Source organism: Leucoraja erinacea, chromosome 1, assembly GCF_028641065.1.
Source record: "Leucoraja erinacea ecotype New England chromosome 1, Leri_hhj_1, whole genome shotgun sequence".
NCBI lineage: Eukaryota > Metazoa > Chordata > Chondrichthyes > Rajiformes > Rajidae > Leucoraja > Leucoraja erinaceus.
Window position 1 is genome coordinate 156,427,917 of NC_073377.1, and position 17,536 is coordinate 156,445,452.

A 17,536-nucleotide genomic window follows, 5' to 3' on the forward strand; every position below is an offset into this window, starting at 1 on the left:
GAAGGGAATAATGTTTACTGCAAGATAAATTCCAGTAAAGTCTGAATCAAGATATTCTGAGGTTGACTAAATTTTTTCCAGCATCTGCAGTTCTTTCTTAAAGATATTCTGAGGGTCGCCAATTTGGTAGATCAGGACCATTCTTTAGCTGGTGATAGGATGGTTCAGTTGCCTGATAACAGCTAGAATGAAACTGTCCCTGAATCTGGAGATATTCATTTTCACACTTCTATACCTCTTGCGAGAAGGGACAGAGGAAAAGTGGGAGTGTCCGTGGTGAGAATCATTCTTGATTATGCTGGTGGCCTTATTGAGGCAGCATGGAGTTAAAAAGGAGTTAATGGAAAGGAGGTTAGTTTGTGTGATGGCCTGGGTTGTAACCACAGTTCCCTAATTTATTGCGGTCTTGGATGGAGCTGTTCCCAAACCATGCTGTGATGCAGCTCGATAAAATGCTCTCTCCGGTGCATCTGTAGAAGTTGGTGAGAGTAGTTGGGGACACGCCAAACTTCACAAACCTTACTTAAAACTAAGCCTAAGCTAATCTTATTAAGCTATATTGTAGATGCTAAAGAAAACCACATTCATATTAATGGCTTGAGCTATTGGGATATCCAATATTGTAAAATCCATAATTTATAATCACAAAAACTGTGTGTTTGGACATAGTGATTCCTGGATTAACGACGCCTCCATGTTGTTAATCCAGGAATCACTGTGTCCAGACACCAATTTTTCATGGTAATTGTCACAGATTAAGTTTGGAATATCTCTTCAGAAATGTGGGCGTTCATTTTTTCACCTATGTTCCAGGTTGTGTGCCCAATGTGCAAATCTGACCAATAATTCTCTCTCTGCTGGTTTTAACAAGTATGGATAAATAAGTATGGAGCTGATGCAAAATAAATATGATTCATCTATTTTGCTATTCAGCATCATCATAATTAATTCTCAGTACATCCCAAAAAGATAAATTGGAAGGGTTTTAGAGAGTTGATTAAAAATGTAGCTGGCATTCAAATCTAGGACTACAAAGGGGAACAAACTATGGATAACAATTCAGCTCTGGAAACAGAAGGTAAACATACACAATTATATCATAAATTTTGGAGAAGTGTTATTCTGGGTTAGATACGAGTAATTTATAGAATCTTTAAGTAAAGGACGTTTCACAGATGGGTTAAAGGGTCTTTTGAATCTGTATTTATCATGTCAAATCACATTCATTCGACTACTTTTGATAACATTCCAGCTGAACCCAAGCTCATCTGACATTTATCTACAATTGGAAATTCATTTACTAAATCGATGGGAGCAGGATTTGGTGAATGTCTATAAAAACATTTAAACTCATTGGGATGGAAGATGCTCCTCTGGAAATAACTAGACTTCCTACATGATCTTCAACCCATTTTTAAGCGCAATCAGCAGATTGCAAAGATGAGATGGTTAAGTCTAAAGCACAGTTGATTTTTAAGCAGAAAATTAACGTAATGAATGAGTGTAATGACTTTTGGAAGTGTTCAATGTCTTACAAAGAAAGAAAAATCTAAAATTATTTTAATTTAAATTTGGTGTGAATTACTGTGTTGGCACACAAGATGATTGGTGTTCCCATTTTCGCAAACATGTCATTATCTTGTTTGGTGTTGTTTGGTGAATAGCAGCAGGTTGACTGTACTGAATAAAAACACCAATATAGGCATTCAACCTGAGTTATACATAGTCTATAGAAGTCTGTGTATACTGTGCTGTTTAAATATATAAAAACAAAATTCTCTCATCTTTAGTGTTGATAAAATAAAGCAACATATTAGGACATAAACAAAATGTAAATGATCTAGCTCAATACCTTTACCTTCATTGAGACTAAGATTAGAATGTTTGTGTAACATATAAATACATTTTTGCATCTTCATTTTAATTGGTTCTTTATCAATGTATTTCACTCCCAAACCAAATCAGCCATCTCCAAAATATGCTGATCTGATTATGTAATGAGCACTGTTATGGTTTGGGACCAAGTGATCATGCCTTTAATTATGCCTGGTAAAACAGAAGCACCATATTTGTTATATCTGTGCTCTCACTAATACAATCAAACCATTCCTGAGTAAAACAAAAGATAAACGTAATAATTTTATGATAAAGTAAATAAAGTAATATAATTTTACAATGTAATTACATTACATTCTGAAATGGGTACAAACATGATCATTCCTTCAGAATGATTTTAGTAAAAAATTCCTCTGAAATCCTGTGTGGAAATGCCATATATCGTAACAATCTATGACGTTTTCATTTTACATTATTTTTTTAAAGTAATTTCTATACTGAGCACTGAACTGAACAGGGAAGCAGTCTTAGGGAAAACTCCACCATTTTTAAATAAAGCAGCATCATCATTTGATTTTAACAGAATTCAAGCGCTTAGGCCATTTGAAGTCCCCAGAAACATCACTGACCTCTATCTACACAACTGCCCTCTACAAAGTAATTTCATATTGTGAATGGATATTTATGAGATTGGAACTGAAAAACCCAGTGCCACAATATTAACTGAGCTACAATGAACACTACATATTCCCATTAGGACACCCTCCTCTTGTTCAACAAACTCTTGGGAGCTTAAACAAGTCGGATTTCCAACCGAACAATGTCAAGCCATAGCTCAATGTCAGGTTCAATGCGACATTCTATGATTAAGGGTCAAATTGTCACCTCATCCGCTATCAATCAATGAAAATGTAATCTGGCAAATAATCTAATGAAGGCAATGAATCAAACAGAATTTCACTAAAAAAAAAAAAATCCTTAAAGTGATTTTATGCTCCATGCTGTTGATATTCACTACAAATTTACACAGGAACTAAATACAGCAGATTACAGAAGAACATGTTGCATTTAAATTAGCTTTCTCTAACACTTCAAGTTAAAAGTGTTTCAAAACAGAAAATGCCTGCTTGCTTATAGATGAATTGACCTTCATATTAGTCAGTAATTAAGTGAAAAATAATTTTTCATACAATTACAGCAATTATGACATATCCATTTATCTCTAACTTATGTAATTTGCAACCAATGACCAACTGCTATCAGGCACCGGGTTTTTAATAGATCACTAGACAGGTGCAGACCCGTTGGGTCTGCTCCCCCAAAGTATCCGTTCCCTACTCCTAGCCCCCACGGGAGGCACTGTCCTCCAACTCAAGCCGTTCCCCAACGTAAGATTCCAGCACTCCCCAAGTTCTTTAGTAACTTGTCAGTTTCTTTGTTGAACTAAATTAAGCCTTCATTGAGGCTTGTCTCTGCTAGCTGAGCCATTGTGACGTCATCATTTGAAGCTGGTGGTTTTAATTTCAAAGTCTTTTGACTTAATCAGTAATAAGTGGAGAATAGGTTGAGAAATAAAGCATGAAATGTTCAGATAAGGTGATCCCGGCCTCGACGGGAAAAATGCCAACAGCAATATGTAAAAATGTTATCGTTAATGCGTAGTTTTTTCGAAAAGATGTAAAGACATCCACGTATATACACACACACACATATACACACTAACAAGATCACATTGTTAATAAGCATATAAATCCTCATAATTATTTTTCCTCTAATTTTCTTGTCCAATAACTATTTCAATATCCATATTTTCGTGCTGCCTGATTGGTTATGCCACCAATCATATTCCAAACGAGATCTGTTGATAAATCAGGAACATGTCCTGCTGAGCTAAACCATAGTCCAAGGTTTTCATTGAAAAAGAAACAAATCTCAGTGAATATCAAAAAAGGCATTTATTTAAAATAGACCCAAAATGCTGGAGTAAGTCAGCGGGTCAGGCACCATCTCTGGAGGAAATGGATAGGTGACATTTCAGGCCGGGACACTTCTTTAGACTTTTTATTACATTAAGGCATTTATTTAGCCTCTCAGGGTCCGTTTGGGACCCTGACTAATGGACAATGTTGAACTGTGACAAGGATAGTAAACCATGAGACATTATTCCTCTATATTCTAGAAGAGCTACAAAACTAACATCTATTAACAAATATAAAACGGTTCCCAGATACACTGTATAACAAATGCGTAAGACGTATTCATTTTTGTTCAGTTTCTAGCCTGCTGGCTTCCTCTGAGGTTGTCAAAAAAAATTTTTTTGCAGAGTGGTAATAACAGTGCCATCTTTTCTCAGAATGACCCTGTTACCATAAATCAGAAGTGGGTGTTTGCAAATAATTGCACAATGTTCAGTTCCATTTGCAGCTCCTCGGCAAATGAAACAGCTCGTCTGAATTAGACAATATTCAGGCTTGAAGTTTCAAGTAACATTTACACCACAATGGTGCCAGGCAAAGTCCCTCTACAACAAGAAAAAGTCCATCTACCCACCTGTGACAATCTACTGCACTACCATCACTACTGAGTCTCTCACCATCACCATTCTTGGGTAGAAAGGGGGTGGGCAGCAGGGGGGTTATGATTGACTTGATCTCAAGTTCTAAAAACCTGTGCGGACCAACTGGCGGGAGTTTTTACGGACATTTTCAACCACTCACTTCTGAGGTCCGAGGTCCCCACCTGCTTTATGAGGGCATCAATTATACCGGTGCCCAAGAAGAGTAAGGTGACGTGCCTCAATGACTATCGACCAATGGCACTAACGCCGGTGGTGATGAAGTGCTTTGAGAGGTTGATCATGGAGCAAATCAACTCCTACCTTGACAAAAACCTGGACCCAGTGCAGTTCGCGTACCACCACAACAGATCAAAGGTGGATGCGATCTCGCTGGCCCTCCACTCCGCACTGGACCACTTGGACAACAAAAACTCATATGCAAGGCTGTTATTCATTGATTACAGCTCAGCATTTAACACAATCATCCCCTCCAAACTGGTTACCAAACTCGCAGAACTGGGTCTCTGCGCATCCCTCTGCAACTGGATCCTCGACTTCCTCATCCACAGACCGCAGTCTGTTCGTATTGGTAGAAATGTGTCAGCCTCCATAACAATCAGCACGGGAACACCTCAAGGCTGCGTGCTCAGGCCCCCTGCTGTGCTCACTCTATACCCATGACTGCGTAGCGAACCACAGTGCGAACTCCATCATCAAGTTCGCTGACGACACCACTATTGTGGGGCGTATCACTGATGGGGATGAGTCAGAATACAGAAGAGAGATCGAGCAACTGTCCATACAGTGCCAGCGCAATAACCTGGCCCTCAACACCAGCAAAACCAAGGAACTGATTGTGGACTTTGGAAGGAGTAGGAGAGGGACCCACAACCCCATTTATATCAACGGATCGATGGTTGAAAGGGTCAGGATGTACAAACTGAGAATGTACAAACTCTGCATAGAACAGCACCCGTAGTCGGGATCGAACCCGGGTCTCCGGCGCTGCACTTGTTGTAAGGCAGCAACTCTACCACTGCACCCCCGTGCTGCCCGTAGCATGAGTGCAATCTTACATTGGAGATCAACAACCTATTTTAGGTATAGCTGGTAATGATTCAGTGAGCTCTCCTACACTCTTCACTGAATCAAGACTGGTCTTCTATCTCGGCGATAATCGTAAAGCCAGTAATTACAAGGCATTGAGTTTACTGGTTTATGTGAAGTAGAATTCTGCTAATAATGATGGTCCTTAGTGCCTCATGAATGTCCACTTTTAGGCAGCTGTGTCTATTCTAAATCTCTTATTTAGTGGCAGTGGTGTCACATAGCATGATGAAGAGTATGAATATGAGATTTTGTCTTCGTAAGGTTAGTGCAGTGATTACTTTTACCAATAATTTCATAGGCAGATACACTGGTGACAGATGGGTGTGGATGATGCCAAGTAGATTTTTTCTCACATTGATCCTCATACCACCTGCTGCAGGCATAGTTTGAGCTCAGCCAGCTCAGGTAATAGTTTGAGACATTCATGGCGATGGTCATTACAGACCCCTCACTGAAAGTTCATTGTGAAGGTGCCACTCCTAAGGGGCTGCCCCACTTGGGCGACCTAATTGGCGAGTTTAGAAGCGTTTAGGAGAGTTTGAAAAAAATGTCATGTTGAAGACCTCCTTCGACTATGTTGAAGACCAGCTTCGACTAGCTATGACTAACTTCGGGAAAATTGGACACCGAATAGTGGAGAGTGAAGGCGACCTCCTTTGACCTCCTTCGACTATGATGAAGACTATCTATAACTATCTTCGACTACCTACGACTAACATGCTGACCTACTACGACTAAAGCTACGAGTAAAAAAAGCATCGATTTTTTCCATGGCGACCTTTTTGTACTCGTGGGCATTTTTCACCTAGCTGCCTCGAGTACACGGGGACTACTCTTGAGCATGAAGGAGAGGTAAAAAGACCTCCTGCGACCTCGTGTCGACCATGCTGCGAGTATGAGTCGAGGGCAAACCCGCCAGAATGCCCAAGTGGGACAGCTCAGGTCACAGGTCGCCCAAGTGGGACAGCCCCTTTAGCTCTTCTCATAAATAGTATTCAACATGCATTATACTGATTTGGAAAGCTTGATAGGTGACAATCAACATGTCCTTTCTTTGCCGATGTTTGAGTGGAAGGTTTGAGGATGAATGTTACCTTTGAGAACTCCGAGCACTTACTCTTGAGTGCATACCTTTACATTGTCATTTCTGGGTTCTGTCCTGGTGGTGGGTCAATAAATTCTCAGGCCTTAATGAGGAGGAAAATATCTACTAAAATGCTCCATCTTTATCTGATTTGTTTGAGTGATGGACTGGATAGCTTACATGTTTCCGGATGGACTGGATATCGTCCGGTAAGACCTTCTACTTTCCTTAGGTTGTGGCTGGGAAGAGGTTGGGCGTCAGGTGCCCTTCTTCAATGTTACAATGTCCCATTGTTCAGGGAAGCAAGGTGCCCACTCCCATTACCAACCCATCACACAAAGCAAAAGCTTCTTTAAATCTGTCCCGCTATTTGATGATGAATTTCCTACTGAAAACAAATGTTTTAAGTGTTCCTTTAAGCTGTTACACTTTGTTTGTTCTTTGTGCTCAACTTTCAAAATAACGTGCAATTATCAGATAGATAGCTGATAATCTACGATAGATAGCTGATAAGATAGCTGATAATCTACGATTCACAAATAATATCAGCGCACCATTATTGTTTCATCTGGGCCCTATGGGATCATAGTGGGTGTGAAGTAAAACTTATTTAATCAGGAAGTATTTATGATCTAAAATTTGTTGCTTACAGAACTGGTGCAAAAATGTAATCATAGGTTTCGAAAGGAAACTTGGGTTGGTACAATAATTTGCAGGGTTAAGCAGAAAGAGTGTCAGAATAGGTAATATTGCACGAGAAGGATCTGTGTTGAATTACCTTCTTCCATGCTGTAACATTTCTATAATTTCCACAAATAACATGTTTTGTACCAATAAAGTGAAAATAAAGAGAATACCTCATTGCTGGCATTTTATTGACTTTAGGATGGTAAGTTGCAATTTAAATTATTTAGTTTATATGTTCTGAATATTTTCAAAATGAGGATAAATCCAACACATCCGCTTTACAGGAATTCACTTATTCTGCCAATATATTCCCATTCACCGCCTTTGCTGACAATTGCTTTTCCGTCTCTTTTTCATTCCTTGAAAATAGCATAAGAGACCACTATTAACCTTTCATAACCACAGACATCTCAAGATAATTTGTGGTCAATTAAATATTTCTGAGCTACAGCTCAAATGTGTGAAGTTGTGCCTGTCAATTTGCTTACAGGATGGTTAACCACAATTGTTAATGATCAGATAATCGTTTTGGTTTTCCAACGAGAATGGCACGTTTAGTCAAGTCAAGATTTAAAGTGCAAGTGAAATGAATTTGCCAGCAGGTACAACAAAAAAGAACACACAATACACAATAACAATTTAACACAAACATCCACTACAGCATTCATCACTGTGGTGGAAAGCACAAAAATTGGCCAGTCCTCCTCCATATTCCCCCGTGATCGGGACCTCAGCCAGCTGGAGCTCTGCGGACTGCGGCTTCAGGCTGCCGCGGGCCAGTGACCGTAACCCTCCGCTCCGTGACGAGAGTCCGTGCTGCGCCCGCAGCTGAAGCCCCGGGCACGTCTCTGGGAAAGGCCGACTGATCCTTGCTGTTAGGCCACGGGGAAGGCAACATGGAAAAAGTCGCCTCTCCGTGGAGGAGGCGACCGAAACGGTCTCCCCCTTACCCCCCCCCCCCACACCACCCCTCACACGAGACACACCGAGAGACATTAAAAACATACATTAAGACACACTAAGAAACAAAAAAAGTAGAAAAAGATTAACACGCTGCTGGCAGAGCTGCCGGCTTGCAGCGCCCCCACCGACCTGAATACGTCCATATCACATAATGAACACAACTCTGGGATTTGAGAGGAAATTGGAGTGCGTTCTAAGTAAAGATTTATACTCAAGAAGATCTCCTTAAAAGAATATCAGATACAATGTTTGAGTGACCAAATTAGAACATTTAGTATTCAATATGTGCCTGAAACTAATGAATAATTATGCAATCCAGGTAACAAAATGTACTTTGTTATTCTACGTTCTTTAAAAATAATTGTGCACAGTAAATTGGATATTATCAATGATTTTGAATGATAGAAACAAGTACTATATTTAATAACAGATTGTATTGCTGACATTTCCCAAAAAAAGATTTACTTACCAAGGGTCAGAGATTTATGCGTGGAACAGAATATAACGGCAACTGTGTCTGCAGCTGTAAAACCTGACTTTTTTCTGAAAGAGCAGATGAATATATATTTATTTTCGTTACTGTATTTTTTAATGTAATTATAACAGAAGCTTTGATATACAAAGCAAATCATTTAATTTGGCCCATGCTGACCAATATAAGAGCGACAACAGCAAACTTCACTTCTCTGCATTTGTTTTGTAGTTGTATATCTAAATAACATATCAAGTGTTCATTCAGGTATTTTTACATATGTTAAGGGCAACGTGGTCTACATCATATCAGACAATGAGATCAAAATTGCTATCATCGTCTGGCTTAGCACATTTCTCCGTATTTCCCTCTAATTTTCCTAACCAAATCTACAGTTCTGAGCACCTGGCTTTTAAAGAAAAGGGCCTCTCTATCCACTCTTTTATGGCATCTCATACATTGACACCCCACAATTGACCCTTCCCCAGACATCTTTTCAAAAGAGAACCTCCTCCATGGCTAATCTTTCCTCATTGGAAATTCAATAGACAATAGGTGCAGGAGTAAGACATTCGGCCCTTCGAGCCAGCACCACCATTCAATGTGATCATGGCTGATCATCCCCAATCAGTATCCCGTTCCTGCCTTCTCCCCATATCCCCTGACTCCGTTATTTTTAAGAGCCCTATCTAGCTCTCCCTTGAAAGCATCCAGAGAAGCTGCCTCCACCGCCGTCTAGGCAGAGAATTCCAGACTCACCACTCTCTGTGAGAAAAAGTGTTTCCTCGTCTCCGTTCTAAATGGCTTGCTCCTTATTCTTAAATTGTGGCCCCTGGTTCGGGACTCCCCCAACATCGGGAACACGTTTCCTGCCTCTAGCGTGTCCAAGCCCTTAACAATTCCTGGAAAATTCCTGCAGAATCTTTACAGTTCACACTGTTGTGCTTTCAGGTTCTTCTTGAGATATTGTGATCGTATGCAATATATTTTTCATGTTTTATACCGTTCAATCTTGACCTGTTCTTGTATTATGACGGAAATCACCTATTTAGTCCAGTTTGTATTCAGTTTCAGAGTAAGAAAATTGGGTCTGAGGTAATTGTGTTTAACTTAAATAAAAGGGAATAACAATAGAATAACGGTAGTTTGGAGGAAAGAACGGCAGATGCTGGTTTAAATTGAAGACACAAAATGCTGGAGTAACTCAGCGGGACAGGCAGCATCTCTGGAGAGAAGGAATGGGTCGAACCCTTCCTCAGACAGTAAACGAATAACAGTATTGGCCAAAGAAGACTGGGCAGTTAAGTTAGCAGGAAAGACAGGAATAAAGCAGCAGATTTTTAAGGAGATATATCCGAACAAGGTGGACAGATTTTAAGGGACGGATGAATCAACCATTACTAGCCAAGAAAGTTAAGGAAGGTGTTCAGTTGAAAGAGAAAACAAAAGGAAGTAGAAGTTAATGGTACATCCGAAGACTGGAATAAGTTGAAGATCTGGCAAAGTGGGAAAACAAGATAAAGAGAAAAGAAACCACGAGGGCAACAAATGAGGAGATTTAATACAGACTTTAAGAGTTTCTTTAAATGTTTTCAAGGAAGGAAGAGATCCAGATACAGTGCCCTCCATAATGTTTGGGACAAAGACCCATCATTTATTTATTTGCCTCTGTACCCCACAACTTGTGATTTGTAATAGAAAACATCACATGTGGTTAAAGTGCACATTGTTAGATTTTATTAAAGGGTATTTTTATAAAATTTGGTTTCACCATGTAGAAATTACAGCTGTGTTTATACATAGTCCCCCCCCCCCCCCCCCCCCCCCCCCCTATTTCAGGGCACCATAATGTTTGGGACACATGGCTTCACAGGGGTTTGTAATTGCTCAGGTGTGTTTAAATGCCCCCCTTAATGCAGGTATAAGAGAGCTCTCAGCACCTAGTCTTTCCATCACCTTTGGAAATGTTTATTGCTGTTTATCAACATGAGGACCAAAGTTTTGCCAATGAAAGTGAAATAAGCCATTATAAGACTGAGAAACAAGAATAAAACGGTTAGAGACATCAGCTAAACCTTAGGCTTGCCAAAATCAACAGTTTGGAACATCATTAAGAAGAAAGAGAGTACTGGTGAGATTACTAATTGCAACAGGACTGGCAGGCCCAGGAAGAAATCCACAGCTGATGACAGAAGAACTCTCTTTAATAAAGAAAAATATCCAAACACCTGTCCGACAGATCAAAAACACGCTTCAGGAGTCAGGTGTGGATTTGAATTGAATCCTTTATTTGTCATTCAGACCTTTCGGTCTGAACGAAATGTCGTTGCCTGCAGCCATACATGTAATAATAAACAACACACAATAAACACAAATTAACATCCACCACAGTGAGTTCACCAAGCACCTCCTCACTGTGATGGAGGCAAAAGTCTTAGGGTTGCTGTATCTTCCCTCCTCTTCTCCCTCTGCGCCGAGGCTATACCCCACCTGGCGATGGTAAGTCAGTCCCGCGGTTCAAGCTCCGCAGCCCGGGGGTGGTCGAAGCTGCCGCCCTCCAGTCCAGCGGACGCAGTTGTTGCCACGGGAGCTCCGGAAAACAGGCATCAACCTGTGACCCGCAAGCTCCCGACGATGTCATCCGCTGGCCGGCGGCCGAGCCCCCGATTCAGGGAACCACCGCCAGAACGCCACCTCTGCCACCGGAGCACCGTCTCTGCCCCGCACCGGGCCGCCCTCACGGGAGCGTCTCAGCCGCGCCACGGGCCGCCCACACGGGAGCGCCTTCCAGCCGGGAGCCGGGCCGCCCACACGGGAGCGCCTTCAATGACCACTCTGTTTTGATATGTGTCTGCTTACGATATAGGTAAAACTAGCACATATTAGATGGAGAGAGATGGCTCCACACACACTCGTGTTGGGATCAAAAGCAGGAATAATTTATTTCCAAGTCAAAGTTCACTGACTGATTTACTGAGCATGCGCGAGAATGAGTACAGCTCATATGCATAAATTACATGGCTATTGTCACATCCTTTCCTTTTTGACATTTTGTGGTTACATTTCCAATGATCCAAAACAAAGCAATCCTAAACACTTTTCATAATATTACACTCTAGTAATATGGTTTAACTTAACTGAATAAAACAACTGTTGGCTTATTTCACAATTTCAACCATAGCCACACTTGTGACTTATTTCAATTACACAAAGTAATGTTCACATGCTTTCTTCTAATAAGCATGTATGTACATCACAACAAAACACCTTACTCCTTGACATACTCGCCTTATCTTTTCGGCAGTCTGACAACTCTTCCTGCCGTAGTCTTTATGATGGTGTTTCTTTCAGAAGTGTCTTTCTTTTCAGTGTGTACATTCTGTGCATCACTTCTAGTTTCTTCTCTTGTGTCACTTTGTTTTTGTTTAGTTTTCTCTATGTTCTGAGTTTCACGAGTTGCATCTTTTTCTGGTGATGCATGTTGTGTTGGTTTTTTTTCTGTCAGCTGAGGTTGCAAAGGTTTCTCAGTCTTCTCCGCGTCTGGTGGTTTCTCTGGAGTTATGTGTGGGGGTAGTTCTTCGGTCTTCTTCAGATCCACGTGATTACGTCGGATAGTCCCAACTGTCTCGATTTTGCTTGAGTCTTACGACAATCACCTTCTTTCAGGATTGGCAGATCCTTGGCATGTTGGTTGTAGATCTTTGACTGTTTTCCTTGCAAATCCTTCATCTTTTTCCTCTCTTCTGGGAGTATCTCAGCACCACGTGGTTTGAGGAGGTTTGATGTAGTTGGAAGTGTCGTTCTTGTTCTCCTTCCATGCAGTCTTTGTGCAGGACTACTGTTCACTGCTTGCGTAGGGGTGTTGCGCCATTCCAGTATTGCCAAGTAGACATCAGTCTTGAAGTGAGTGGTTTCTTCAGTACTCGCTTAGCTGCCTGGACTGCCGATTCCACCTGACCGTTAGCTTGACTATGTCTTGGAGAAATTGTGTATTGGTCAAATTTGGCGAACTCCTCTGATGAGATCTGTGTCCCATTGTCGCTTAACACCGTGCTGGGAATTCCGTATCTTGCGATGTGGTCTTGAGTTTCACAATGACTGTCATACTGCTCAGGTCGTACAGTCTGTCTATTTCCCAGACATTAGATAGTCAACTGATTAAATAATGCTTTCCCTCAAGTTCGAACGTATCAGTTCCCACTTTCTCCCATGGGTGATCTGGGAGGTCATGGGGCATCAGAGTTTCTTTCTGATTCTGTTGTTCATACGTCCTGCAGGCTTCAATTTGAAATGAACTGGTTCACATTATGGGCCATAAAATACATTCTCTAGCACGCCTGAGGGTTCCTTCTACTCCTTGAGTGATAGGGATTACAACTCTCTCTTCTCTGAATACTAGGCTGTCTTGCACACTCAACTCGTCTCTGACGTTAAAGTACGGTTGTGCTGCCTCTGGGACTTGTGCTTTGTGATCTGGCCATCCATTTAGGATTAATTTCTTAAGGGTCTGTAATATTTCGTCTTCCCCGGTATGGGCATGGATGCATTTGACCTTGTCCTCTTCCATGCTCAAGGACTCAACGACATTGACATCAGTGAATCTGGTCGATCCTGTGGTGTCCGGGAGATGCTCGGGAGAGCATATCTGTTAGATGCATATCTTTTCCCTTTACCCATTTGATCTCGATGTCGTAGTGTAGCATCCTCATCATCATGCCCTGTCATCAAGACGTCTTGGTACTCTATGCAGAGGCTTTTTGACGATGACTTCCAATGGCTTGTGGTCACTCTCAACGATCACTCTCTGTCCGTAGGTGTACTGATGGAAGCGCTCGAGGGCAAACACTATTGCTAGTGCCTCCTTCTCAATATGAGCATATCTCTGCTCAGTTGACGTCAATGCTCGACTCACATAGGACAGCGGTTGTCCTTTCTGCATAAGTGTTGCACCTAGACCTGCCCTGCTTGCATCACATTGTATGGTCAGCTGTTCATCTTGTGTGTAGTACGCCAGGATAGGTGCTGTTGTCAACAGCTCCTTGATCTTTGATATTGCCATGTTATGTTCTGATGACCATTCCCACTGCTTCCTTGTGGGTCAATCTCCTCAGCTCGAATGTGTCCGACAACATTGGCAGGAATCTTGCCAAGTAATTTACACTGCCTTGTAACTTTGGGTTTCTGTTGGATTGGTCGGGTTGGGCATCTCTAGAAAAGCTTGGATCTTCTTCAGATCCGGTTTCAGGCCATGATCTGTAACTACATGTTCTAAAAATGTGATACAAGTAGATTTCACTACCGACTTCTTCCAGTTCAGCTTGATGCCTTTGTCTCTGCATCGCTGAAGAAGATCTTGCAGTCTATCATAATGATTCCTTTCTCCTTCAGGAAGATCTCTACACTTACTTTCAGTCCAAATGGTAACCTCTTCCAGCGATATCTCCCAAAGGGGGAGTTCATAGTTGTTAGGAAGCTGCTCTCCTCATCTAGTTCGCAGTGGAGGTATCCCGACTTCAGATCAAATTTGGAGAAAATCTTTGCCTTAGACAGCTCATGGAGTACATCCTCTATGACTGGTAGTCTGGGGATCTCCCTTTTCAGGACTTTGTTGATAGGGTCTAGGATCTATGCAGAACCTCAATTCTGTGCTTTCCTTTTTCTCCGTAACGACCAGCCTGCTACACCACAGTTGGTTCTTCGACTTTAGTCAAGATGTCCTGCTCGACCATCTTCATGAGAGCATTCTTCACCTTCCCTTTCATGGCCACAGGTACCGGCTTTGCAGGACATTGTGATGGGGTCACACAAGGTCTGTGTTACCAATTTGACCTTGTCTGGTAGTCTCCCCGATTTTTCGTCGTCAAAGACATCTTTGGAGCTCTTGAGTAACAGCATTCAGGCTCTTGAAATTCTCATAGTGAACCGTGATGAGTTTCATCTGTTGTGCAGCTTTGCCGCTCAGGAGCGGTGTGAGCCAGCCTTCCTCTACCACTATGAAGTGAACACGGTACTTAGTGTTGTTCATCTTGTTCCAGAGTATGACTTTCGTCCTACCTTCTGCCAGCAGGTTGGATCCGTTGTAAATCTTTAAGATGATTTTCTCTCATCCAATGTCCTCTTTGTTGGGTACAAGATCCTTGGGAATTACATAAACACTGGAACCAGAGTCAATCTGAAACTTGATGGCTTCTGTGCCGACCTGCATCTCAGCGAATAGGCCTGAAGAGGAATTGTTTCCAGCTTCACTGACCTCAATGCAACTCACAGACTCTGCTTCGGAAATGGACGTTGTGTCAGATGTCTCTACGACCTTGAGCAGACCCCGTTTCTGCGTGCTCTCCTTCCTCTGCTTGCAGCAGCAGGCAAAATGGTTTTGTTGTCCGCATCTGTTGCAGTCCTTCCCATACGCTGGACATTCCTCCTTCCCGCACTTGTTCATCCTTGCAGAGAACTTGCACTTGACGTGTCCCTGATTCTTCCTCTGTGAAGGATAATCAACCTTCTTTTCACTCGGTTTGAATTGTTCCACCTTGTGTATTGTCGTCTCTTCGCCGATGACCTGCATTCTTGTCAGTGTTACCTCCGAGGATCTACACATGACTACAGTTTCCTGCAGTGTCAGATTCCTCTTCTGAAGGAGTGTCTTCATAGTTGGCTGGTCTGCAATACCAATGATGATGCAATCTCGAATGAGGCTTTCTATCAGGCAATCACAGAAGTTGCATGTGTTAGCAAGCTCCTTCAGCTCTGCAACAAACAATTCAATGCTTTCCTCTGGTTTCTGGTCTCGTTTATTGAAAATGAATTTTTCATACATTTCATTCGTCTCTCCTATGATGATGGTAGACATTTTGTCGATAATGACTTTCACATCTGTCTCATCTGCTACCGTTTCGAACGTCAGGGTATTGAAGATTCGCAGTCCTTCCGGTCTAACAGTATTACAGAAATACTGCTTTTTTATACTGTTTCTCCTTCTCATCCAGTTCTGTTATCACTGCACAATTTTCCTACATTTGTTTAAACATAACTACCTTCATTTACATAACATTGTTGCGTCCCAAACGTTATGGTGCCCCGAAATGTGGGGGGGGGGGGGGGGGAAGTATGAAAAACACTGCTTTAATTTCTGCATGGTGAAACCAAAATGTATAAAAATGGCCTTTATTAAAATCTGACATTGTGCACCTTAACCACATGTGATTTTTTCATTTACAAATCTCAGATAGTGGCGTACAAAGACAAACAAATAAATTATGGGGTTTAAGAAGGAACTGCAGATGCTGGAGAATCGAAGGTACACAAAAAACCTGGACAAACTCAGCGGGTGCAGCAGCATATATGGAGCGAAGGAAATAGGCAACGTTTCGGGCCGAAACCCTTCTTCAGACTGATCGGGGGTGGGGGTGGGCGGGGACAAGAAAGGAAAAAGGAGGAGGAGCCCGAAGGCTGGGGGATGGGAGGAGACAGCAGGGGGACTGAGGAAGGGGAGGAGACAGCAAGGACTAACAAAATTGGGAGAATTCGATGTTCATGCCCCCAGGATGCAGACTCCCCAAATGGAATATGAGGTGCTGTTCCTCCAATTTCCGGTGCTGCTCGCTGTGGCCATGGAGGAGACCCAGGACAGAGAGGTCGGAGACGGAGTGGGAGGGGGAGTTGAAGTGCTGAGCCACCGGGAGGTCAGCTTGGTTATTGCGGACCGAGCGGAGGTGTTCGGCGAAACGATCGCCCAACCTCCGCTTGGTCTCACCGATATAGATCTGCTGACATCTAGAGCAGCGGACGCAATAGATGAGGTTGGAAGAGATGCAGGTAAACCTCTGTCACACCTGGAACGATTGCTTGGGTCCTTGAACGGAGTTGAGGGGGGAGGTAAAGGGACAAGTGTTGCATCTCTTGCGGTTGCAAGGGAAAGTGCCCGGGGAGGGGGTGGTACGAGAGGGAAAGGAAGAATTGACAAGGGAGTTATGGAGGGAACGGTCTTTGCAGAAGGCAGATATGGGGGGAGATGGGAAGATGTGGCGAGTGGTGGGGTCACGTTGGAGGTGGCGAAACTGACGGAGGATTACTTTTTGTATGTGACGGCTGGTGGGGTGAAAGGTGAGGACTAGGGGGACTCGGCCCTTGTTGCGAGTGGGGGGATGGGGAAAGAGAGCAGTGTTGCGGGGTATGGAAGAGACCCTGGTGCGAGCCTCATTTATGGTGGAGGAGGGGAACCCCCGTTCCCTGAATAATGAGGACATTTCAGATGTCCTGGTGTGGAACGCCTCATCCGTGGAGCAGATGCGGCATAGACGGAGGAATTGGGAGTAGGGGATGGAGTCCTTACAGGAAGCAGGGTGGGAAGAAGTGTAGTCCAGATAGCCATGGGAGTCAATGGGTTTATAGTGTATGTCGGTCAGAAGTCTATCACCTGCAATGGAGATAGTGAGGTCAAGGAATGGTAGGGAAGTGTCGGAAATGGTCCAGGTGTATTTGAGTGCCGGATGGAAGTTACTGGTGAAGTGGATGAAGTCAGTCAGTTGTGTGCGGGTGCAGGAGGTGGTAAATAAATTGTGTGCGGGTGCAGGAGGAGGTAAATAAATTATGGGTCTTTGTCCCAAACATTATGGAAGGCACTGTATACATATACCTTTTGTCAATGAAGATGGGGAAATAAATATGCAGAACAAAGTGGTGGCTGAGGTGTTAAGCAGTTCTCGTGCATTTGTCCTTATATTAGAAGACAATACAAACATTATATTAATACTGAATAATTTGCCAGGAGGAATGAAATATCATCACTATCATTGGAGACAAACAAATAGGGCATAGGGCTAATAAT

General features: G+C 42.5%; 1 protein-coding gene across 1 annotated transcript in view; it reads right to left on the reverse strand.

Annotated features, from left to right (window-relative positions):
* slc10a7 (solute carrier family 10 member 7) overlaps positions 1–17,536 on the reverse strand; it is a 142,502-nt gene that overhangs the window by 17,112 nt on the left and 107,854 nt on the right. Inside the window, exon 10 of the mRNA XM_055646375.1 lies at positions 8,707–8,780. Coding sequence (XP_055502350.1) covers positions 8,707–8,780 — 74 coding nt within the window. The remainder of the gene's footprint in view (positions 1–8,706; positions 8,781–17,536) is intronic.